At 60.0% G+C, this 22,650-nt stretch overlaps 2 protein-coding genes across 4 annotated transcripts; one reads left to right on the plus strand and one right to left on the minus strand.

Moving 5' to 3' along the window:
• The first annotated feature begins 46 nt into the window (after positions 1-46).
• Positions 47-6,238, plus strand: ZDHHC16 (zinc finger DHHC-type palmitoyltransferase 16). Its single transcript, XM_065638492.1, has 11 exons — positions 47-117; positions 2,146-2,398; positions 2,602-2,796; positions 3,007-3,095; positions 3,317-3,345; positions 3,544-3,677; positions 4,390-4,437; positions 5,002-5,087; positions 5,387-5,510; positions 5,585-5,655; positions 6,040-6,238. Exons 2-11 carry the CDS (start codon positions 2,162-2,164, stop codon positions 6,152-6,154), a joined length of 1,128 nt encoding a protein of 375 aa, XP_065494564.1. The 5' UTR covers positions 47-117; positions 2,146-2,161; the 3' UTR covers positions 6,155-6,238.
• Positions 6,239-6,968: 730 nt separating this feature from the next.
• On the minus strand, positions 6,969-22,454 carry MMS19 (MMS19 homolog, cytosolic iron-sulfur assembly component). Of its 3 annotated transcripts, XM_065638637.1 has the most exons (31): positions 22,316-22,454; positions 18,369-18,417; positions 17,478-17,578; positions 15,807-15,892; positions 15,319-15,393; positions 14,688-14,757; positions 14,363-14,491; positions 14,090-14,151; positions 13,726-13,812; positions 13,335-13,409; positions 12,982-13,059; positions 12,536-12,674; positions 11,997-12,151; positions 11,718-11,796; positions 11,335-11,460; positions 10,935-11,016; positions 10,487-10,584; positions 9,965-10,105; positions 9,574-9,729; positions 9,268-9,367; positions 9,048-9,150; positions 8,862-8,936; positions 8,601-8,727; positions 8,418-8,518; positions 8,283-8,339; positions 7,986-8,172; positions 7,788-7,870; positions 7,531-7,695; positions 7,394-7,453; positions 7,176-7,276; positions 6,969-7,097 (listed from the first exon to the last, which is right to left on the minus strand). In XM_065638637.1, the coding sequence occupies exons 1-31, from the start codon at positions 22,422-22,424 to the stop codon at positions 7,070-7,072; spliced, it is 3,084 nt and encodes a 1,027-aa protein (XP_065494709.1). In that variant the 5' UTR covers positions 22,425-22,454; the 3' UTR covers positions 6,969-7,069. The 3 variants fall into 3 exon arrangements, with proteins under 3 accessions (XP_065494709.1, XP_065494710.1, XP_065494711.1); XM_065638638.1 differs by lacking the exons at positions 15,319-15,393; positions 15,807-15,892; positions 17,478-17,578; positions 18,369-18,417; positions 22,316-22,454 and having other exon boundaries at positions 14,363-14,447; positions 14,688-14,760; XM_065638639.1 differs by lacking the exons at positions 12,982-13,059; positions 13,335-13,409; positions 13,726-13,812; ... (6 more) ...; positions 18,369-18,417; positions 22,316-22,454 and adding an exon at positions 12,905-12,966.
• Positions 22,455-22,650: the final 196 nt, after the last annotated feature.

Raw genomic sequence — 22,650 nt, forward strand, 5'->3', positions numbered from 1 at the left:
TCCGGCATGCTGTGCGCGGCCGGCGCGCAGGCGCAGTGCGGCGGGCGCTGCCCGTGGGGCCGTGAGCGCGGCGGCCGCCGGGCATGGAGGCGGCGGGCGGCGGGGCCGGGGCGGCAGGTCGGCGGCGCCGGACGGGGCTGTTGCTGCCGGGTGTCATGGGCCTGGGATGGACCGCGGGGCTCCCGGGGGCGGGGGGTGCCGTGAGCCTGGGAGGCGACGGGGGCGGTGCTTGGGCCTGGAGCGGCCGTCCGGGGGTGCTGCGGGGCCGGGGGCGGTGCGGCCGGGTGCGGGGGCTCTGCTGGTGGCCTGGGCAGCCCTGGCGTGGCGAGGCTGGGTGCCGGAGAGTGTCTTGGCGCCGCGGGGCTGGGTGCTGCGGAGCCGGGCGCCACTGGAGGGTGCCCCAGGGCTGGGTCCGGGCGGCGGGACGGACGGCAGCGGGGCCTGGCTGTGCCCGGGCAGCGCCAGGTGGAAGGTTACCCCCAGGGCTGTGGTGTTGCCTGTGGTCTTGGCTGTGCTGATGGCTGCTGTCCCATCTCCGTGGGGTCAGTGCCCTGCTGGGATGTGGGGAGGGGTGAGGGCGGGAACCCCAGTGCCTGCCGGGGTCTGCTGGAGCCTCATCCCTGTGGCCGTGCCACTGTCCGCGGGCAGGTGCCTGGGGACACGGGGGTCCTGCCCTGTGGCAGGCTGGCTGGCTCCACTGTGGGCTGTCTGCTCAGCAGCTGCTGGTGAGGAACTCTCTGAGGGGCAAGGAGGTGCAGTGTGTTCGGAGGGGAGGGCTGGCTGCAAGACCTGCTGCTGGCTGCAGCATTTTGTCTCTTACGACACTGAAAACATGGGGACGAGTGTCCCCAAAAGGCTGCTCAGCAGGAATTTTTCGCTCCACTTTGCACCTGATGTGTTTCAGGGGAAAGCTCTTAGCAGAGTCAAGGGGAAATATGGGGAAGGGCATAGCACTGAGGTTTGCATATCCTACACCTCCTTTACCAGGGTACAGGAAAGCTGGGCAGGAGCCATGCCTGTGGCCTGGTGGGTCTGGTGTCCTCATGTCTGGCTGTTGCAAGCCTTGAGGTCAGCCCCATGCTTGTCTGGCCAGACATGGGCAGAGTGGAAGGGAGTCCCTGGCTCCTTCGGATGGCCCATTTGGATGCTGTAGCTCCAGCCCTTGCCCTCTCTGCTGCTGCCCGGCGATTCTGCAGCTGGCACAGCAGCACAGGGTCCCCACTGGAGGGACTCTGCAGTGTGGCACCGCTGTCTGGCACCACACTGACGTGAGTGCTTGGCCTGGGCTCAGAATGTGTCTTGCAGGACCTGGGGCAGCCTCACTGCTTAATATTGATGGACTCTGCCTGTTGTGAGGCCTGGGGGCCATAACCCTGCAGATCATTTTCGCGGCTGCTGTGCTGGCTCAGGTTCCTCCTTGCTTCCAGCACGGCTCTCAGGTGGGGCGAGGGGCTCAGCAGGTAGGGGGGCACTTCACAGCATTGCCTCTGCTTGGGGCTGCCCCTGGGCTGCTCCTTTGCCAGTGCATGGCGGTGTCTGAGGTGGATCCAGGGGAGGGAAAGGAGGAAAGTGTTGGGACTCTGGAATGGGGCTGTGAGGTTGGGAAAGGTGCAGACTTGGTTCAGAGGTCGAAGTGAAGTAGACTCAGGGTTTTGGGGGTGAGGAGAGGGATCAGGGGAGGAGGGGTAATCCTGGCCTGGCTCCCTCGCATCTGTCTTGTGCAAGTTCCCCCATTAACAAACCTGTCGGGAAGGGCTGGGTCTGGGGTCATCCCTGGAACTGGCCCAGCATCCTGGATGCTCATGCCTTCTCTGGTTTCCTCTGAGTCAGACTCTCTGTGTCGCTCCCCCAGCCCCCTCCCCGCCAGGAAAGATGAGATGGGACCAGATAGTATCTGAGCCCAGACACCGAGGGGCCTGTGCCCCTCAGTCCATGCAGAAAGCTGTCCCAGCGACAGTGGCCCTACAGCCTCCAGGAGTCTGGGCTCAGCTCCCCCTGCTCTGCATCCTTGTGCAGACAGGTGTCCGACAGAGTCGGTGCAGCGAGCTGCACGACTGGCATCAGCACGTCTGGGAGGGAAGACCCTTCCTGAGGGGCAGCCAGGCAGCGGGGTGGCCTGCCCACGCTGAGCTCCTCTCCCCCCAGGCGTGGCACAGCAGGGATGAGGAGCCGGCAGCGGATGTTTGCAGCGGTGATGCGCCTGCTCCTCAAGTGCCTGCGGCTGGGCCGGCGGCGGCGGTTTAAGCTGGTACGGCAGGCGGAGCAGCTGTGGCACTACGGGCACCTCTGCCTCCGCTCCCTGCTCTACAACTCCTTCACCAACAGCGACGTGGTGCTCGACTCCCTCTTCGAGCCCATCTACTGGCTGGTGGACCACGTCACCCGGTGGTTTGGCGTGGTGAGTACCCTCACTGGGCTGGGGTGAGCATGCTGCTGGGGCAGCTGAGTCTCAGGGCTTCCTGTGCTCTAGGCAGAAAGGGAGTGGGGACCTCAGCTTGTGGTTCAGCTTGTTTTACCGTGGCCAAATCCTGTCCATGCCTCTGCCCAGGCAGAACGCAGCAGGTGCTGCCTGCTGTGGTGACCCAGGCCCCTTTTCCATAGGTTTTTGTGGCACTGGTGATCGGGCTGACAAGCTCCATCGTGGCCATTGTGTACATCTGCCTGCTGCCCCTCATCCTCCAGACCTACACACCTGCCTGGATCTGCTGGCATCTGGCCTACGGCCACTGGAACCTCATCATGATCGTCTTCCACTACTACAAGGCCATCACCACCTCACCTGGGCACCCACCACAGGTGAGGCACTGACTGGCAGCACAGCCTCTCCCAGCTGGGCACTGAGGACCAGCTACAGATGGTCACTGGGAACAGCTAAACCAGCCTGGTGGTGGTTTAGCTGGATGCCTCCCTCAGATTGGGGCAGCCAGGCTGGGCAGTGCAGGAGGGGAGGGGAGCAGCATGGGGAGCAGTGCTTGGCTGCACAAACCCCTTCTGACCTGTGTGCAGGCCAAGAATGATCTCACCGGCGTCTCCATCTGCAGGAAATGCATCGCCCCCAAGCCGGCTCGCACCCACCACTGCAGCATCTGCAACAGGTAGGGCTCCCTCCCTCTGCCCACCGCAGCGCCTAGGGCAGCCTTGGGACCCCTCTCCTTGCCCCTCACTATGCTGTGAGACCAGGGCCCCTTCCCCTCTGCTCTGCTGGCTTCTCACCTCATCTCCAGCACAGCACGCAGGGCTGGGGGAGCTGCCTGCCTCCTCCCAAACACAGTGCTTGCGCTGGCACTGATGCTGTCACTGCTCTCCTTCCTCCCAGGTGCGTGCTGAAGATGGACCACCACTGCCGTATCCTTCTGCCGTACTAACCTGCAGCACTCTCCCAGGGCAGCCGGCCCTGCATCCCTCTTCTCTCCCTGCCCTGCTCCTCTCCTGAGCCTGTCGGCATGGGGAAGCGTGCTGGGGGTCAGAGAACCACCCTGGTCCCTGGGGGTGGGTTTGGACCCGTGGCCTGTCATGGTTACACACCTTTAACCCCAGTGGCAGCCTGGCTAAACAACTGCGTGGGACACTACAACCACCGCTACTTCTTCTCCTTCTGCTTGTTCATGACCATGGGCTGCATCTACTGCAGCATCAGTGGCTGGGAGATGTTCCGGGATGCCTACGCAGCCATCGAGGTGAGCAGGCAGGCCCCAGCCCTTGCCCTGCCGTGCACCAGGGCGGCCCAGACTACCCAGGCTGAGCTTGCAGAACAAGGCTGGACCAGGCCTGGCCTTGTGGTGACTTTGCTTCCCCTCTCCCTCCTGCTGTGAGGCCCCCAGCTGCCCTGGTCCTGCGGGGGGTGGAGGGGAAGGGCCCTCTCCTCTGTTTTGGGCCCTTCACTACAAGAAAGACGTGGAGGTGCAGGAGAGAGTTCAGAGAAGGGCAACAAAGCTGGTGAAGGGTCCGGAGCACAAGTCTGATGAGGAGCAGCTGAGGGACCTGGGGCTGTTTAGCCTGGAGAAGAAGAGGCTGAGGGGGAGACCTTATCACTGTCTACAACTACCTGAAAGGAGGTTGTAGCATGGAGGGTATTGGTCTCTTCTCCCATGTAACAAGCGATAGGATGAGAGGAAATGGCCTCAAGTTGAAGCAGGGGAGGTTTAGATTGGATATTAGGAAACATTTCTTCATGGGAAGAGTTGGTCAGGCATTGGAACAGGCTGCCCAGGGAAGTGGTTGAGTCACCATCCGTGGAGGTGTTTAAAAGACACATAGGTGAGGTTCTTAGGGACATGGTTTAGTGCCAGTGTTGCATTAATGGTTGGACTTGATTAATCTTGAAGGTCTCTTCCAACCAAAATGATTCTATGACACACGTAACTGGTGCCCTGTTTTCCATCCCCCTAGAGAATGAAACTGCTTGAGAAGGAGAGACTGCAGGTGGCTGCCAACCAGGTGGGACTTCCCTGTCCCCCAGCTGCTCCAGGCAGTGTGGGGCAGAGCCGCTCTGCAGGCTGGGTCCTGCCTGGGGCCCTGCTCTCCATGGGCACCCCACAGTCAGAACCAGCCCCTGTGCTCGTCTCATGTCAGAGAGCTGGGGCTGGCTGGGCAGCTCTGCTGTGGTCACTGCCTCCAGCAGCTCGGGGTCTGCTTCCCTGTGTACCAGCTTCCAGCGGCTTTAGCCAGTGGCAGCTGCTTGGCATGTGCTGCTCAGGTCCTGCTCTCTGGGGAGGCTGCAGCAGCGCGCACACATCTTGCCCTGAGCATCAGCTGTGGTGTGGTGCAGTGTCCTGCTCTCTGTCCCCCACCTCCAGCCCACTGCTTCTCACCCCTGTGCCAGCTCTCAGGTGTCTATCTGTCTCGTGGCTGTTTCAGGCTGCCTCCCATCACCCCGGCTGTTGTGTTGGTTCCAGCCACAGTCCTTTCTAGTTGTCTGAGCTCTGCATCAGTGAGCAATCTGTCTGGCTCTAAGCTATAATGCACTTTGGGTAATCCTGTCACCTTCTGGTCCTGTTTCAGACGTATTACCAGACCCCACCGCCCACCTTCTCCTTTCGCCAGCGAGCTTTCCACAAGAGCGTGGTCTACCTCTGGGTGCTGTGCAGGTGAGGATGCCCAGGGGCTGGGAGCGAGAGTGCTGGGAGAAGTGGCATGCAGCCCCCTGCCCTGGGACATTGCTCTGCCTCTACCTCTCTGGGGCTGGGCTGACTCGCTTTTGCACAAATGTCCCTGCCCTGCCAGCTTTTGGGCCACAGATGAGAGATATTGGCTCTCTGTCACGGGAGATTAAATGAGCCAACCGCTTACAGAGCTGTGGGTGCAGAGACACATCCTCAGCCCCCCAGAGGGGTGGCACCAGGGAAGGAAGACCTGTGTGCAACCTGCTGTCCCTTGCTGTCCCCAGCTCTGTTGCATTGGCCCTGGGTGCCCTCACGCTGTGGCATGCTGCCCTCATCACCCGCGGGGAAACCAGCATTGAGCGGCACATCAACAGGAAGGAGAGGCAGAGGCTGCAGAAGAAAGGCAAGGTGAGTGCAGCGTGCGGAGCAGGAGGGCCAGCCGGGGCAGAGCCAGATGCGATGTGTGTCTCCCTGGCCTGCAGGTCTTCAGGAACCCATACAGTTACGGCAGCTGGGATAACTGGAAGGTGTTCCTGGGTGTGGATGTGCCAAGGTAAAGCCCTGGGTATGCTCCTGCTCAGGAAGGTGGTCACTCAGCGGTATGTGAGGTACTGGGACACTGGGGCTCTCCTTAGGCAGCTGGGGCAGAGCAAGACGGTGAGCATCTCCTGCTGTGCCTTGCTCTGGGCTTCACAAGGCTTGGAGGACCTGGGCACCAGCTGCCTTGTGGCTTCTCAGCCCTGCCTGGTGACCAGCTCCGGCCAACCCACCACCCCTTTGCCAAGAGAACCACGGCTGAGGAGCTCAGCCGTCATGGCAGCTCAGGGACTTGGGCTGACATCCCTCCTGAGTGCTGCCAGCCCAGGCTCAGCTCTTATAGAGCTGAAAAGCACCAAAACTTCAGCTTTTTGCTGCCATCTCACTTCTCTCCCCACAGGCACTGGCTCACCCGTGTCCTGCTGCCCTCTCTTCACCTGCCCCATGGGACGGGACTGAGCTGGGACCTGCCTCCCTGCGTGACCCAGCAGCGCACCCCGCTCCTGGCCATCTGAGCCCCGGTACTGTGGACGTCCCTCCTCGCAGGCAGGGGAGCGTGCAGGGGACCCGCTCTGCCACCACGGCTCCTTTTGACCCAGGCACCCTGTGGAAGGCTGGTGCTGGCACATACCATTGACCGGTGTTATGGGAAACTGTTTGGACAGTGTGGGTGCCTGGACGCCTGCTCTCAGCTCCTTGGTGGCTGCAGGCAGCCCTGGGGAAAGGCAGCAGAGCTGCTGCTTTGCATTCCCACTGAAGGTGCTGCCCTTGCCAGCACAGGTACGGGTCAGCACATGGCCCAGCTCAACTCTGCGGCAGGGCAGGGGCAGAGGATGACACGCTGCCCCCAGGCACACCCCAGGGAGCCTTTTTAAGACCAACTAATAAATATTTTTTTTTCTAAGCCTGTCTCTTTTCCCTGGTGGGGGTGCAGGGGAGGAGAGGGACCCCTGTGATTTCTCAATATAGAAAGAGGAGTACGGGCCTGTAACCAGCAGCACCTTTAGCAACTCAGCATCTGGAAGGGCACTGGAGTCCCAGCCTGGGCTGCACGGAGACCCCCGCAGCATTACCAAAACAGATATATTTATTCCTCTGGCAACATGGGTTGCCACACACTGTATGTGTGTGTGCAGGCCTGCCCTCTCCACTCAGACAAGCAAGTCTGTCCGTCACTGTCCCTGGCTGCAGCAGAGGCTGGGCAAGCCACGAGCGGCACAGCTCCTTCCCTCCGGCGGGTGCTGGGAAGAGGGCAGGGGTGCCAGGAGGGTGCTGTGGTGAGGGGTGCTGTCTGCTGGCCCCTACGCTCCAGCCCCAGCACTCGGGGCACCAATGGGCTCTGAGGGTCTGTGGCATCAGCTGGATGGCTTGGCGGGTTAGCAGGGGCCTCGTCAGATTGTCAGTTGGCACAGGGAGGGGACACCGGACGCTCACCTGCCCGGGCTCCCCAGCAGGAACCTGTGGGGACAGAGATGGTGCCATCAGCCACACTCCCAACACACCAGTGCCCCAGCAGCTCCAGCCACACGCACTCACCATTCCCCCCGTGCTGCCACTGCCTCTTTCCGCACCAGCCTCTTCTTGTCATCCAAAGGCTTGGCCAGTGCCCGGATAACGCGGGCCTTGTATGGGAGCAGCTGTAGGACAGAAAGGACTCTTGGTGAGAAAGGTGGGTGCTGGCTGCACCCCAGGAGGAGGTTTGGGACGCCCTTGCCCCTCTACATGCAGGAGCTGGCAGCTGTAGGAGCACTTACCACTGTTGTGGGCAGGCTGGTCAGCGCGTGGGCACAGCGCAGGGCAGCAATGCGGACAGCCTGGAACAGACAGGGCTGAGGGCTGGGGAAGGGGCAGGGGAGAGGGGTGTGGAGGGGGAAAGAGGGGACACACGCACCATGGTGGGGCTCGAGGTGAGGCTGAGGAACTTGGTGACCAGTGTGTTGACATGCAGGCTCATGATCTGGGGGGCTTCGAGCAGCAGTGGCTGGAGGCAGCTCAGCGTGGAGAGCTGCACCACGCGGTCTGAGCAGGACAAGGCCTCGAGGAGGAGGGGAAGCAGCTGCAGGTGGGGAGGATACAGGAGACATGAGTAAGTCCCAGCTGTGCGCTCTGTACTGCCACATTTCCCCACACACCAAAACTGGCTCTCACCGTGGGCAGCTCTGTCACCAGCACGGGCTTGGGGAGGTGGTTGAGCACATGGGACAGAGCCTTCAGGTAATTGGCCTTCACATCTGTGGAGAGCAGAGATGGTTACAAGCAGCCAGGGGAGGGAGAGGATGCTGGGTCAGGCCCCCTGGATAAGGGGGCACATGGGATGGCAAGACCAGGCTGGGGGTGACCACTCACCGGGACCAGCCCCGTGGAAGCCCTGCACCAGCTTGGGGACGTTGTCGGTGAAGAAGCGCTGGCGGAACATGATGCGCACGTCGGCGTGGCAGCCCTTGTGCAGCACGTCTGGTGACTCGGCCATGAGCAGGAAGAAGCCGTCAGCTGTGGCGGCGCCCAGCTCTGCGTCACCCAGCAGACCCAGGAGCTGCGAGGGAGAGAGCCCTGAGAAAGGGTGCCTTGCCGCTGGGGGGACCCAGCTGGGCACGGGGGGAGCGGGCAGGCTCCTCTGATATCACCCACTCCGTTGTTGCTTACCTTGTCTGTCAGGCGGGAGCTCAGGGGGTGGTAGCGCAGCACCAGGGCTTTGGTTACCTGTGCAGGCAGAGCAGAGTCAGCAGCAGCCTGGGCCCCCCTTGGCTATGCCCCCCTTGCACCCAGGGTGGCTCTTACCCAGAGCAGCAGGGTGAGCGCCTGCGTTCGGCAGGGGCCCTGTGCAAGGCCGGGCTCCATCCTGTTCACTGCAAGCTGCAGGATCTCATCCAGCTGCTGCCCTGGGGACACAGAAGGGACAGGCTGAGCCATTCCCCGCCAGCAGTGGGCAGGGACCCACAGCATCCTGCCCAGCCCCCTTACCTGCTGGGTGCTTGTTCACCAGCCCTGCGAAGCACTTGGCAGCTGTGGTGGCCGTGAAGGGGCAGTTGCAGGAGCAGCTCAGCGCCAGCAGCTCCCGGAGCAGCCGTTCCTGCTGAGGAATTGCCACCTGGACGAGACGTAGCACGTTACAACCCGGGGCCACATCTGTTCCGTTCTTCTGCCCATGAAGCTTGCTGTGGACCCCAGCAGGCGGGCACTTTGGTCAGGGCCCCTTCCCCACCCTGCTCCCCACCAACTCACGTTGCGGGGCAAGGAGCAGACAAAGGCCATGAGGAGGGCAACCAGGCGTCTCTGTGCCTCCAAGCACTCCCCATCCTGCAGGGCAAGAACAATGCTCATGTCATCATGGTCCTTGCTGCCAGCCTGTGCCAACATCACCATTCCCTGCCCCTGTCCCGGCATCCCAGCCCCAACCACCCAACATACCTCAAAGGGCTGGAAGGAGCAGGGAAAACTGTTCTGGGGCAGGAAGGAGACCTCTCCGTCCAGGAAGAGGGGCACCACGTGAGACACGCTCTGTGCAGCCAGCCTGAAAGAAAGCAGACATTGCAATGTGCTGCTCTGGGAGGGTCAGCAGAGAGCTCTGGGGTACCTCCCAGAAGGTGTAGGGTCCCTCTGAACAGCACCCTGACCCAGCACCACTCACTCAGGGCTCAGGTGAGTGGTGGCAGCGCTGATGACAGGGACCATGGCAGCCAGCACCTCTTCCTCTAACAGTGCCTTGCCCAGCAGCAGGTGGGTGCTCTCTGTGGGCAGAGGGAAGAAAGGGACACGCTGGAGCCCACTGCCCAGAGGAAGAGGCAGGCACAGCCCCCTGACCCTCACCGGCCCCTGGGCACGGCTGCAAGGGCTCGCGGTTGCCAGAGGGTGGCAGCAGCAGCGCTGGCTGCAGGGTCAGGGACCTCAGAGAGCCCAGGGAGCCGTCGGCTCTCCCCTCCAGTCCCACACCTACCTTGCATGGCAGCCTGCACGGCCATGGCCAGCAGGCAGGGCACCACCGTCTGGTGGAAGTACCAGCAGCTCTCCTCGTCCTGCTGGCACTGCAGGGCCACGCGGTGCAGGCTCTGGCACACAGAGACCATGTCTTGGCGGCTCCTGGCCTTGCTCTCTGCAGGGCACAGTCATGGTCACATCAAACATCCACAGCACGCATCCCCCTGGATCTGCATCGGGACCCCGGGGCAATGCAGCCCCCTCCTTCCCACACCAGTGGCAGGATTCAGAGCCCAGCCCTGGGCTCTTCACCCCACTGCCATCCCCTCTCTCTCCCAGCCACCCCTGGTAACAGAGGCAGCTCCTGCACAGAAACACCCCATGGAGCTGCCTGCCATGGGCTGCATTACCTTTCTGCACCTTCCGGAGATGCTGCAGCAGGACAGGGACGGTCTCCCTCACAATGCTGGGGTGGGTGGACACGGCTGCCAGGGCCTGCAAACAACGCTGCCGCGGGGAGTGGGGCTCCCCGGAGCTCTCCTCTTCCCACTCTGAAGAGGGAATACACCTCAGAGGGGCGCTGGGGTGACCCCAGACCCCCTCACTCAAGGGCATCCAGGGCCCAGATGCTGCACACCCAGATGGTGTGAAGCAGCACAGCAGAACCAGTCCGTGCCAGGCCCAAGGCACCCTGCCCACGCCACGGCTGGGCAGATCCTCCCCTCAAGGGTGATCCTGGCCAGGCTGGCTGGTTGCCAGCGCCAGGCACAGCTTTCCCTGTGCCAGTACCACAGTGCCTGCACCGGGAAGCCCCAAAGGAGAGCCACCCACCTATGCCACATGGCACAGCCCTAACACCTGGTAGGAGCTGAGCGGGGATAGCTTCACCCCTAAAGCAGACATCATTCCCTTCCCAAGGCTGCCAGCCCTACCTGACTGCAGCTCCTCTTCAAGCCTGGGTACCATGCGTCCAGAGAAAACCTTTGGGTAGATGGGGGCTAGAGATCCAGCTGCCTCCATCGCCGCTTCACTGCCAAGGGAAAAGACAGCAGAAGGGGTGATGTGAACACTGCAAACCCTGGGCTACTTGTACAACAGCTGTGCAGATCTGGGCCAGTAGGTACCTCCAGAAACCATTTCTCAGCAATCTGCCCTTTTCACCCTACTAGCACACAGTGCAGCTTTGACAGGCCCAGACTTTTTGATTTCCAGCCCAGAAACTGCATGGTTTATCCCTTTGCTCTTACACCCACATGGTCTTTTACTTCAGACAATTCCTGTGCCTTGCCCCCCAACTACAGCCCTTCTCTGCAGCAAGGCCAGGCTTCGCTCCTCTCCCCAGATGGTGGGTGACTGCAGTGGTGCCAGCCTGCCCCTCACCTGCTTTGGGAATCCTCCTCACACAAGGCAAGACGGATGAGGTGATCCACAACCAGCTCCAGGTCAGAGGGAGACAGGAAGCCTGTAAGAAGAACCGTAGAGGGATCCTGCCCTCAGCCAAAGGCAAAGATGACTGTGTTCTGGCCAGCATCCTTTCCCCTCCACCAGGCTAACAGCAACGCAGCAGGACGCCAAACACCAGAGATACAAGGTGCCCAGCAAAAACAGGCAAGAGAGAGACTAAGTATCCCTGGAACTGATGGCCTGGGTATAAAATGCTGCCACTGCTCCTGTGCACCTACAGGCAGCAGGCAAGGATGTCCCAGCAGCCATAGGCACAGTGTCTCTCAGAACAGGATGACACCTCCCTCTGCCTCCCCAAAGGAAACAAGGCACCAACCTTGCAGGGAGCCCAGGACAGTCAGAGCCCTGATCCCGACCAGCTGCAGCTGCACACTGGGGTCCGTCAGCGCTGAGAACACCACAGAGCAAACCGGGCCTTGGAGCGACAGCAGAGCGCTTTCATCTGGAGAGAGAGGCACAGAGTCACTGCCTGCGCCTGGCTGTCACCACACAGCCACCACCACAGCACGTGACAAACCCTTTCTGGGGCCCTGTTGGTTGACACCCAATCATACCAAGTCCCTGGGACACAGCAGAGGGTCACACATGCAGCCGCCCAGGTCAGTGAGCATTCCTTCTCTGTCAGTACACAGGAAGGAGGGGCCAGAGCCAGCAGCCCCCTGGGACACAGGTGCCTCCAGAGGGACCAGCAAGCCTCACCTTCTTCCACATGTCCCCACTTCTGCTGCAACTCCAGGAAGCCCAGCAGCATTTCCAAGATTGTCCTCCTCTGGCTGCTCTGCAGGGACACAAAGGCATAACCGAGATCACCATCACTGCTGGGACACAGTTACGCCTCAGCCCAGTGCCGCGGAGACAGAGGGTGCCCAGCCAGGGAAGGATGTCCACCTTCATATCCTGCTCCCACCATGCCTGCCAGAGCCAGCAGGCATGCTCAGCCCTGCAGCCTGTGATGGCAGAGCCTGGGATGACCCTCACCTGCGGGTGTTTGGTGTACTGCTCCAGCAGCAGGGGCAGGACATTGTGGGTGACGCAGTGGTAAGCGCGGAGGGAGGCGCCCGCTGCTGCCTGCAGAAGTTTGGCACTTGGCCACACCAGCTTCATGTCGGGCTCGCACAGATGGTGCCTGCAATCTGAGACAGGCTGGGTGTCAGCTGCAGAGCTCCTTTGCCTCACGTGCAGGGACGCAGCTGATCTCTGGGCTGGGACGTGCTGCCGGGGCGCAGCTCTGAGCTGCCCCACAGCCTCCCTGGCAAAGCTCCTTCCCCCAGCTTCAAGCCCATAGCACAGCCGTGGATGCCCCAATCCCAGCAGAGTGGAAAGCAACTAAACCCAATAGACATTTTCCACTGTGCCTCCTTCTCCTCCCTTCCTACAACCAATTCCCTTGGAGAAGCCAACAGTGGCTGTGAGAGCTAGGAAAGAGAAGAGCGGCTTCAAACAGAAGAGGAGGGCAGATCTCTATCCAGAAGCATGCTTTGCAGGCTCGGGGCAGGGGAGGTCTCTCTGCTACCTACCTTGCAGGATGTTGCTGAGGAAGGAGTCCAGCAGGTCCTCAGTGTCAGAGCTGAGCACAGAGCGGGAGAGGCAGGCAGAGAGGGCGTGCAGAGCAGCCAGGCACTCCGCCTCGACCTTCTCACTTGCTGTCTGGAACACCTGCAGAAGAGGCCGTAGGATGAGCCAAGCTCCGTGCTGACCACAACTGCAGGCTTCACACTCTCAACACGGGATGAAGGGCTCAGGCTCCCGCTTCGCTTCCCACATCCTTCAAACATGCAGTGTGGCACATCCACGCCCCAGGGGCACACTGCGAGGGCTGGGCTGTCCCCTCCTGTTTTAAGCTGGGGCTGTCCAAGGTGGGGGCTGCTGGGAGATATGGGGCCCACCTGGTCTGGCTGTGAACTCCTGCTCAGCAGGAGCCCAGCTGTGGTGGAGCATTTGTTAGGGGCTCTGCAGTACACACCTCCCTGCGCAGGGATGACCAGAGGCTGGGGAGGAATTCCTGCAGCTCCTTCTGCCCATAGATGGCACAGCAGGCAGTCTGCAAGAGGGAACCAGGAGAAAGCATCAGAGAGAAGCCAGTACTGGGACAACACAAGAGCAGGGACACTTCCTATTCTGGCAGGCTCACACTGAACTGCACAAACCACCCAAGGGAGAGAAAAAGAAGAAAGAGTGATGCAGGCCAAACTAGGACCCTGGAAATTGTGGCTCTGCAAGGGAGTCTCCATCTGGCAGGAAGAAGGGCCCAGAGGTGGCTGCTGCTGCTGCCACAGGCCAGCTCTAGGCTGAAGGGAAGAGGGGATCCCTCCTTACCAGAGTCTGTAGGGAGTCAAGCTTGGCACTTTGCAGGTCTGAGTCCAGCTTCTCAATGAGTAGAGGGAGAAGGAACTGCAGAGAGAGGTAGTATTTAGACTCAGCCCCCTCTTTGCATCACCTTGTCCACGGCCTTGCATGGCTGCAAGCTCAGCCTCTGACAGGAGAGCAGAGGTGGGGGGACACTAGTAACAGGCAGCCCCTCCCCAGGGTGTCAGCATCAGCACCCGCCCCATGCCCAGCCCAGCAGGAGACAGGGCTGCCCAAGTGTGGGCTCCTGCCCCTAGTTGTTCCCTTCCCACAGAGCCACAGTGGGAGCTGCAGCATTACGAAATGCAGCCTGTGCTCGGAGAACAGTGCGGTGCTCAAGAACCCCCTAGGAGCTTCCCACCTCCGCAAATTGGGTCGTAGAGGCTAGTACGGCCCGGAGGCTCAAGATCAGGTCTTCTCTCTGGATGCCGTGAGGGTCATTAGGGGGCTGCAAGGGAAACAGAGAGAGTAGGTCACTGGTCAGGAAACCTCCCAACCCAGCCATCAGCCAAGGCTGCATCATCTCATCTCCAGCAAGGCAGCAGCAATGCCAGTCACTGCAGCCAGGCTGGCATGGGCCTGTCAGCCTGGGTACCGTTGATCGCAGCTAAACACTGCCCAGCCAAGACTCTTGCCCACCCTACCCTCCCATCCCCTGGAGGGGCCACAATCCCCTGAGAAAACACCAGAAGGAACAGGCTGTGGCACAGGGCAGACTCACTCACTGGAGTAAAATCAATGGGGAAGTAGCAGGATGTCACTTCAAACAGCTCTTCCACAAAGGGACCTGCAGGAAAAGGACAGAGGACGTGAGTAGAGATGCTGGGCAAAAGAGGCACAGCAGCTATGTCTAGCACCCACGACAGCCTGGCCCTGCACCTCCTAAAGCATGACAGGGATAACCCCAGCCCTGGCCATACCCAAGGGCCACCCATCCAACAGCTCAAAGAAAAGTGACATGTCCCCAGTTCAGTTCTGTACAGGAGGCACAGGCTCACCCAGGGCGTAGTTCTTGGCAATGAGATCACGCACAATCTGGAAGGCCACCAGCAGGTTGCGGGGATCTTTCTCCCCATCCATGACCTGGATGAAGCCAAAGGTGAAGTCAGCACCCAGGCCCTTCAGCTCTGCAAACAGAAGGAGTGTGAGTAGATGCAGGACAACGGGCCTCATCAAAATGGCATGAAATCAGACTGGTTTCCCCAGTCCCACAGCTCTTCCAGCTCTCCCCAGGCAGAGCGACAGAGCCTTCGGAATAGGCAAAAGTGAGGCATTCTCCCAACCTCGACAACCCCAGAGTGGTTCTGGCTTCTGCACCCTCACCTTCCTGCTTGGTGCTCATGAAGTTGGTGATGATGCTGTAGACTGTGTGGCGGTCCAGCTGCAGCAGGGACTGGAGGGAAGAGCAGAGCAATCAAAACAAACTTCCGCACACAGCAGCATTGCTACCCACCACCCAAGGGCAGAACCCCCAGCAACGCAGCTGCTGCCTCCTGGCTTGCAGCTCCCATTTACCACATGCAAAGTGCGCACATGCCTATGCAACGGCACCTGAGTGTGACTGTGTCCATCACTGCATAAATGCACCATCGCAGTCACACCAGGGCCACACATACCGCCCAAGGCCCTGCCAGCATAAACAATCTTAAACTGGAGGAGAATTTGGGTGCTGAGGGCACTTAAACACAGCCTGGAGAACAAAACAAAGGAAATTACTCCCCCAGGACTGAGAGAAGAAAGGACAAGGGCCAAACAAGATCCTTGGCTGCCATCTGCCTCTTGCTCTGCAGTGAGATGCTGTCCCTAAGCTCTGCAGGAGCACTGCACTGCTGCTGAAGGATATGCTACGCTGCACTGCCACCAAATGCGCTCAGTCCTCCGGGTAGACAGTCTATCCCCAGACACCCAGGCAGTGGGGAGCAACGACAAGAGGATGGGAAATCACATTGCTCACCTGCACATGTACCTCCTGGAAGATGGTTTTGAGCACAGACACTGCTAGCCCTGGGGACAGCACCTCACACATGCTCTGGGGACAGGAAAAGAAAAGTGAAAATAGAAAATGATGATGGCAGCCACACAACAGAGCTCCTGCTTCTGTACTGCAGTCAGCTGCAGGTTCCTGTCCTACGCCACAGAGAGCTCACCACCCCCACAGACAGGACAGGATGAGATGCCCGTCGTCTGTGCTGCTCCCCAGAGCGGCATGGGAGTCCTGGCCCCAGCACCAGCACGGGGCAGGGAATCACGGCAGCCTCCTCTCCCCTACCCCTCTGCCGGGGGCACAGCAGGAGCAGGAGACAGGGCAATGCTGCTGGGCAGGAGCCGACAGCCCAGCCAGGCCCTGCTCAACATGCTGCTCCAACCTGTACCCAGGCGTTGCACCTCCCCAGCACCGTTCTGGAGCACAGCCCAGTGCTGCGGGCTGGGGGCTCAGCTCACCAGTGCTCGGAGTCCCTGGAGCACCGAGGGGATCACAAGGTGATGATCTTGCAGCCGGTTCTCATAGAACAGGACCAGATGCAACACTGTCAGAAACAGACACCAAGCTGCGTTAGTCCCAGGAAACACAGCTGCTGGGCACCAACCCCAGCTCTGCCAAAATCAGCTGCCAGATGAAGAGCAAGCACATCTCATGGTGGTGAACAGGACGAACTGCCACGTTTGTGTGCACTCACCTGGTTCCAACACCTTCACCCTCCCCCCATCAGCAACCCACGCCTGACTGCAGTGTGGCAGCACCCACCCCAGCCATTGCAGAGGTGCTGGAGCCACCCGAGAGGTGTTTGCCCTGGCCTGTCCGGACACGTGGGTGCAGACACCAGCGGGGAAGCAGCAGTTGCCTGCTCAGCAGAGGCTGAGGATGTCCTGGGGTGGGGCACAGGGCTGGAGCAGGAGCTCCGGCTTCCTTGCTCGGCTCCACAACACGTTCCTGGCCCCTGAGTCACGGCCACGGGCGCCTGCACACCCCGGCCCTGGGGAGGGGCAGCAGGAAGCAGACTGGAAGAGCTGGTAGCAGCATCCTGCGCCCACAGCTGCTGCAGAAACTCACCCCCCCAGGAGGCAGCCTGACGCAGCGCTTGAGACGTGAACTGCGTGAGGAGGGACACGAAGGGAGACGGGGCCAGCTGGGGGTGTCACAGCAGCTGCCTGTGCCCTCCCAGGGAGCTGGCTCTGGCCCTCCAGAGCTCCTGCTGACTTAGCTCTAACCCATCTCACTCCCCTTGCTCAGTTGCCCTGGTTCTGCCAGGCATCCCCACTGAACCTTCCCACCTCCGGCTGCCCCTCCAGAGCACCCCAGTCCCCACCACAGCCATCACCAGTACACCAGTAGCTAGTCTGTTCATACTCTCTGCACAGCTGCTCTCGGCCCTTGCCTGGCACCAGTCTGAGACTTAGAGAGAGCCAAACGCCAAGGACTAAGCACCTTTTACTTCCATCTTTCCCTTCCTCCACCTCACTCACTAGCCGCCCCCCGCCTTGCCAGCCTGCATGGGTTCAGCTATCCATCAGCAAGGCCTTCAGCTCCAAGTCAAAGTTTGGCAGCGCTTACTGGCTTTCTCTGACGCCAGTCAGTTGCTATGGAGCATTTCACACAGCCAAACCCTCTTGCCTCTACGAATGGGGCATCTTCCTCTCCCCACCCTGGTCCTCCACTCCACTCTCATCCTTATGCTGATCCCCTCTCCTTCCCAGGGTTCCCCAAAACTAATTTGGGCAGGCTGTAGGGCTGCGGTGTGACTTGCTTTGTGAACGATGGTTTTCCTGCGCTGAATCACCACCCAAGGATTTTGACATGCAGATGTGTCCCCAAGGCGTCCCACGTGGCACTGAGCATGTCTGGGTGTGCAACACCCACACACTGCCAGGGGCACCAGCTGCAGCCCAGGGATTTGGCGTATTCAGGGAGTGACCCGAATTGTGTGGTGAGGCTGGCAAAAAGGCCGCAGCATGAGGCCCTGTGCCCTCCTTGGACTTTGACTCAAGAGACACGTACATAGTTGTCACGGTGCTAAATCAATCCCTTTGCCAACTGCAGGACAGACACCTGAGTGGCACAGGCTTTGTCCCCTACGTGCCAGCAGCCACTCCAGGGCTCGGAGCAGCCCTTACCTTCCTTCTCCTGGAGGTGGGAGTAACACTGGAGCAGGACTTGTGACAGCAGCTGGATGCCTCGCCCTCGCATCCGAGGATCTGTGTTCTCCAGGCAAGATCTAATCAAAGTGGGAAGAAAGCCCAAGAGGCCTGTTGTGAGCAGGGACATCCAAGCAGGACACACATCCTGAGCAGACACATTACAAAAACAAAGAGGTGCTACTCTCTGGGCAAGGGGGAAGCAGCCCAACCCTGCCTGACTTGTCAGCATGGTGGGAACAGACCCCTCTTCCCCACCCATGCTGCACACATGCACCCAGCCCCAGAGCCATGCAGTAATAAATCCAAGTTCCCAAGTTGGACCAAAGAACTTGCTCTTGCACCATGCTCTGCACCTGCAACTCAGGCTCCCAAGATCACAAGGGCTGAAAAAGGGCAAAGCCTCTTACAGTGAGGCAAACCCAGCCCCCAGCTTGGCAGAAACAAGCCTGCCCGAGTCCCAGGCCATGACAGCTCAGAGACAGAAGTGAAAGCTGAGTGCCAGCCAACTCGTGACATGGTGATGTGCAGCTGTGTGCTCACACAGCTCCTGATGGGACAGTCCCAACTGAGAAGTGCCCTGCAGCTTGCTGCCTGCCACAACACCCCTCCTCGGCCCTGGGAGAACATCAAGAGCTGCTTCAGCCTTGCTCTTTCCCAAACAGCTCCCAAGTCCTAGGAGGGCAAAGCACCGCTCAGGCCCCGTGCTGCGAGCAGACCAGATCCTTGCAGGCCTGTGTGCTGCTGTGTGTCACCAGTGCTGACGCCAGCTCATCCTGGATGAACGGCACACTTTTCCTTCTCACTGTCCCTCCTTGCAGGAACCTTCTCTGCATATACATTATATAACATATATAAGGCTTTTCTTACCCCAGGGCTTCCACAAGCTGCAGCACAGTCCAGCTTCCATCCTTCACCCCTGGAGAAAGGACGTAAAGAGAGTGAACCACAGAGACCCCCAGACCATCAGTCAGGCTCAGCACTGGAGAGAAGCACCAGGAAGGGCCCCAGCATCACAGCAGGAAAGGCTGGCCAGGTGCTGGCACCTCGCTAAATACCAAAGGAGCCATGTGCGCTTAGTTGCTGGAGCTGCCTCCAGCCCTGCCTGCAAACACATCTGGAACCAAGTGCTGCCTTGACTGGATCAGAGCTGAGAGCAGTGACACTCGCCTGCACTTTGCCTGTACCCTCTCCCCACAGCCTGGCTGCACCCGCTTTGCTGAGAGGCCAAAAAACACTTCCCTAATGTAAGCAAGCTGGGAGGAGACAGAGGGCAGCCCCGCAGGTGCTTCCCAAGGGAGAACTGGCCAAGCAAACAGCCCAGGCACTAGTGATCACCCAGCTCCCCACCTTGGCTCCACCGCCTCCATGCTGTGCTGAGCAAGACCTGCACAAACTCCCTGCGAGATGGAGGGCAGGGAGAAAGGCGGCTTTGTGGTCAGAGGAAGATGAAGCTTTGGCACTCCTGGAGCCTCTTTCCAGCTCTGACTCAGACACCCCGTCAGGTTGCTTCACTCACCTCCTGCCTCAACATTCTTGCAACTCAACTGGGGGAAGAGTCACTCCTCAGGAGGCTTTGGGAAGGACCTGCTGCATCCTACGAGAGCCTTGGCAGAAAGGCAGGTTCTCCACTCCCACCACCCACCACCAATGTGCCACCCTCCCAGTAGGAAAGCTCTGTGCGTGCCCTATGGTCAGACATGGGGTGGGAGGGAAAGGACTGCCTTACCTTCAGACCCCTGACCTCCACCTCAGGTGACAAAGGACATTGCTGGGAAACAAGCAGCACCCCTCACTCTCTACCTGGAGAAAACAGCTTTCAAAAAAAGCACCTTCCTGTCACTGAGACTCACTGTCTTTGCCCAGGAGCACTTCTGGGTACTCCGGAGGGCCCTGCTCTTCCCTCTGTCTTGCTGAAGTCTTGCCTACATGACTGACAGGGCAGCCACTCCCTCAGAATCCTACAGGTTTCATTTGAGGCTTTCCCAGGTCTTGTCTCAGCTAGTGTCTCCTGCTGCTGCAAGCGTTTACTGGCTCTCCCTAAACAATTATTTCCAGTATTAAGCCATGCTGTTCATCAGAGAGCAGTCTCTGGGGATGGGAGAAGGGATGACAGTGTTTTCTGACAGCAGGCAGCCCCAACCCCAGAGACAGAGCTTCCAGTCCCTCTGGGCACAGCAGGGAGTGTGAGCCCGGACTGATGGACAGAACAGGTAAGGGGAACTGCGAGAAAGAAGAGAAAGCCAGCAGGTCACAGAGTCAACAGGCACAGGCTGAGCAGGGGATGCCTTGAGTGACAACCATACGGTGCTGGCAAAATTTCTTGCAGAAGGACAACAGTGCAACAGCAAGCGGGTGCTGTGCACTGGCACAAAGCAGAGTGAGCTGCCGGGAAACCTTGTATGGCCCCTTCACACCAGCATCCCAACATCCCGCTCTGCAAGCTCCTGCAAAGCCCTCGTGCCTCTGAACCACCGCGGAGAAGGTCCAAGACAAATGCTGTCTATGCAGCCAAACACTCTGCCTCTCTGCATTTTCAGAGACCAAAAGCAGCATCTACACAAAGCTGCTGGTTTCCTAATCAACAGGAAAGAGCTGAGGTGTAATGATCAAACCACAATCAGCCACTGATGCTCCTGCAGTTAGCAGCCCCTTCACTCAGCTATGGCGAGAGAACTCACTCTGTTTTGGGACCCAGGGCTGTGACCAGCTTTACCTCTGTGGTGTGACCACACCAGGCCTGACCTGCAAGTGCAGCCTCCTGCTCGTAGGCAGAGCCACACAGGCCACGGCTGAAGCGCAAGCACAGCTATAATCGGACCTGCGTCATCAGCACAGCAGGCACAGTGGCGAGCCTGTGAAACTTCTGTCCCCACATCTGGCAGCAGCAAGTTCCCAAGGTTAATTATGCACCCGGAATCTCAGCACTCCCTTTACCAGGAGGGGTTGCCTTCCTATTCTGGTGTTCCTGCAGTCCAAGAGGCTAACCAGGAGCAAGACATTTAGCTTTTGCTGCATTATTGCTTGGAATCAATCTGCTCCCCTTCTTGACACTTCCTCCCCCCTTTCATGAGGTGGCCTAGACATCAATCACTTCCACACGCTTTCCATTCTTGTCTCCCCCACACCTTCAAAATGTGAGCACAGCATTCCCGGAGAGTGTGCAATGGATTCCTGTAATAGCAGCATCTTTCTTTCCCGATCTTTTAATAAAAATGAGTACAACCTCCTTCGGCCACCCACTGACCTGTGCAGCCTGAGCTGCCTGTGATAGCACCGAGGCCTTTCTTCCACCTGCCAAGTTACCCTCAATTTAGTGCTCAGCAACACACAGGAGAAGCTCGATGCGTTTCTTCCAGCAATTGCACAACGGCCACAAGGTTAGAAAAAACCTGCCCTTTCGCTCAAGGATACGTGTTGCAAGTTAATACTTTCTGATGTGTGATTCTGTACGAGGTCAGAGGGGCCAAAGGACACTTGCCGGCTCCCTCGCTTGTTGAGGTAGGTTTGTCACAAGCGCCATACAGCTGACAAGAGCTGGGAGGGCGGGGGCAGCTCTTCTCTTTGTACATCTTTGAAGAGACAAAGCTTTCTCTGGGGACTTCTGTAACATGACCATAGATGACATCAGCAGCCGTAAGGTTATCTTTCCCTGCTCTATCCCAAATATGTCAGAGGCTTTGTGCAACTCTCTTGCAACATCTTGAATGTCACACAGTTTAGTGAATTCCTCCAGATTTCCTTGACATTTTCTTCACCCTGCATTACACGGACCACCAGGTTACCCTCCCGTTTTGCCAGCTCATCTCATCACCAAGATACCATGGATCAGTTCACAATTCATCAGTCTCGGGAAAGGTCTATAAGCTACCCTCCTGTGTAATGTAGCCTATGTAGTCCTTCTCTGCTCTCTGAACTCCTTTCCAAAACATGCTGAAGCCACTGCCTAGAAACCCAAACGTGCCACTTTATCCTTAAAAAAAGTCATGTTCCTGAAGATGCAAGTTGCCTAAAACAACAAGGTCACCAAATCGGTGCTCCAAGCAGAAAGACAAATTATCCAAGAGGATCAAATGCCTCAAGCCCTGCCAGGGAAAGAGGAGAAACCATAGAGAGGGCAGTCAGAGCCTGGGCTGCAGAGCAAGGGCCAGCAAAGCCAGCACATCAGTTGTCTCCCGCAGCATCTCTGTAAGGCCAGCAGCTCCCTTCCCACCAGCACCTTCTCAGCCATGGCCACCCCCCAGACAGCCATACCCAGTACCACCCACAGCAGCTCCCACTGCACCCCAAGCCCCCAGGGCCTGCAGCCTCATGCTCCCCTCAGCTCACATACCACATCCCCCACCCCAAAGCCCCATTCCTGGCTCCAGGGCAGCCCTTGGCACCCCCAGCTGACCCAGCACCTTCAATCTCACCCCATGCTCTAGACCAGCCATCTAAAACCCCGACCCACCCCACAGGCCCCACAACTCTGCCTTCACCCCAGCTCCCCACAGCCCCGCAGCCACCCACCCCCCCGTCTGCCTCACCCTACAGCCCCCACCCCGGCTGACGCCCCGCACCGACCCCACAGCCCCCAGTCCTCAGCCCCCTGCTCATGCCCAGCCCACAGCTGCAGGGCCCTGCCCCACAACCCATGGCCACGTTCTGCCCCACACCCTGCCAAGCCCTGCCGCACGGTCGGGCCTGGGCCCGGCCCAGCCCCACATCCCCACGACCCGCCCCACCGCCCCCCAGCCGTGCCCACGCCCGCCCCAGGCCCAGCCCCACCGCCGTGCCCACGCCCGGCCCGGCCCCGCCCCGCCCCCGCCCGGTACCTGCCGCCACCTCCGCGGCGCAGCCGTCCTGCTGCCCGGCCACGAAGTCGCGGACGGAAGCGGCGAGCACCGCTGCTCCCGCCGCATCCCCGGCCGCGGCCGCCGCCATGACAGCCCGCGCGCAGGACACCGCCGCCGGCCCTCCCGCCGTGCGCATGCGCGGGGCCCTCGCGCCGCGGGCGGTGACAGCGCACGCGCGCGGCGGGAGCGCCCCCTCCTCAAGCCCTCGTCCCTGGCGGGGGGCGGGAGCGGGGGGGGCCGCGGAGGGGCGGGGCCGGCGCGTACGGCGAGCCGGAGGGGACAAAAGCGCTGCGGCGGCAGGCGCGCGTACGTGG

The sequence above is a fragment of the Caloenas nicobarica genome, chromosome 7 (genome assembly GCF_036013445.1).
Source record: "Caloenas nicobarica isolate bCalNic1 chromosome 7, bCalNic1.hap1, whole genome shotgun sequence".
NCBI classification, from domain to species: Eukaryota; Metazoa; Chordata; class Aves; order Columbiformes; family Columbidae; genus Caloenas; species Caloenas nicobarica.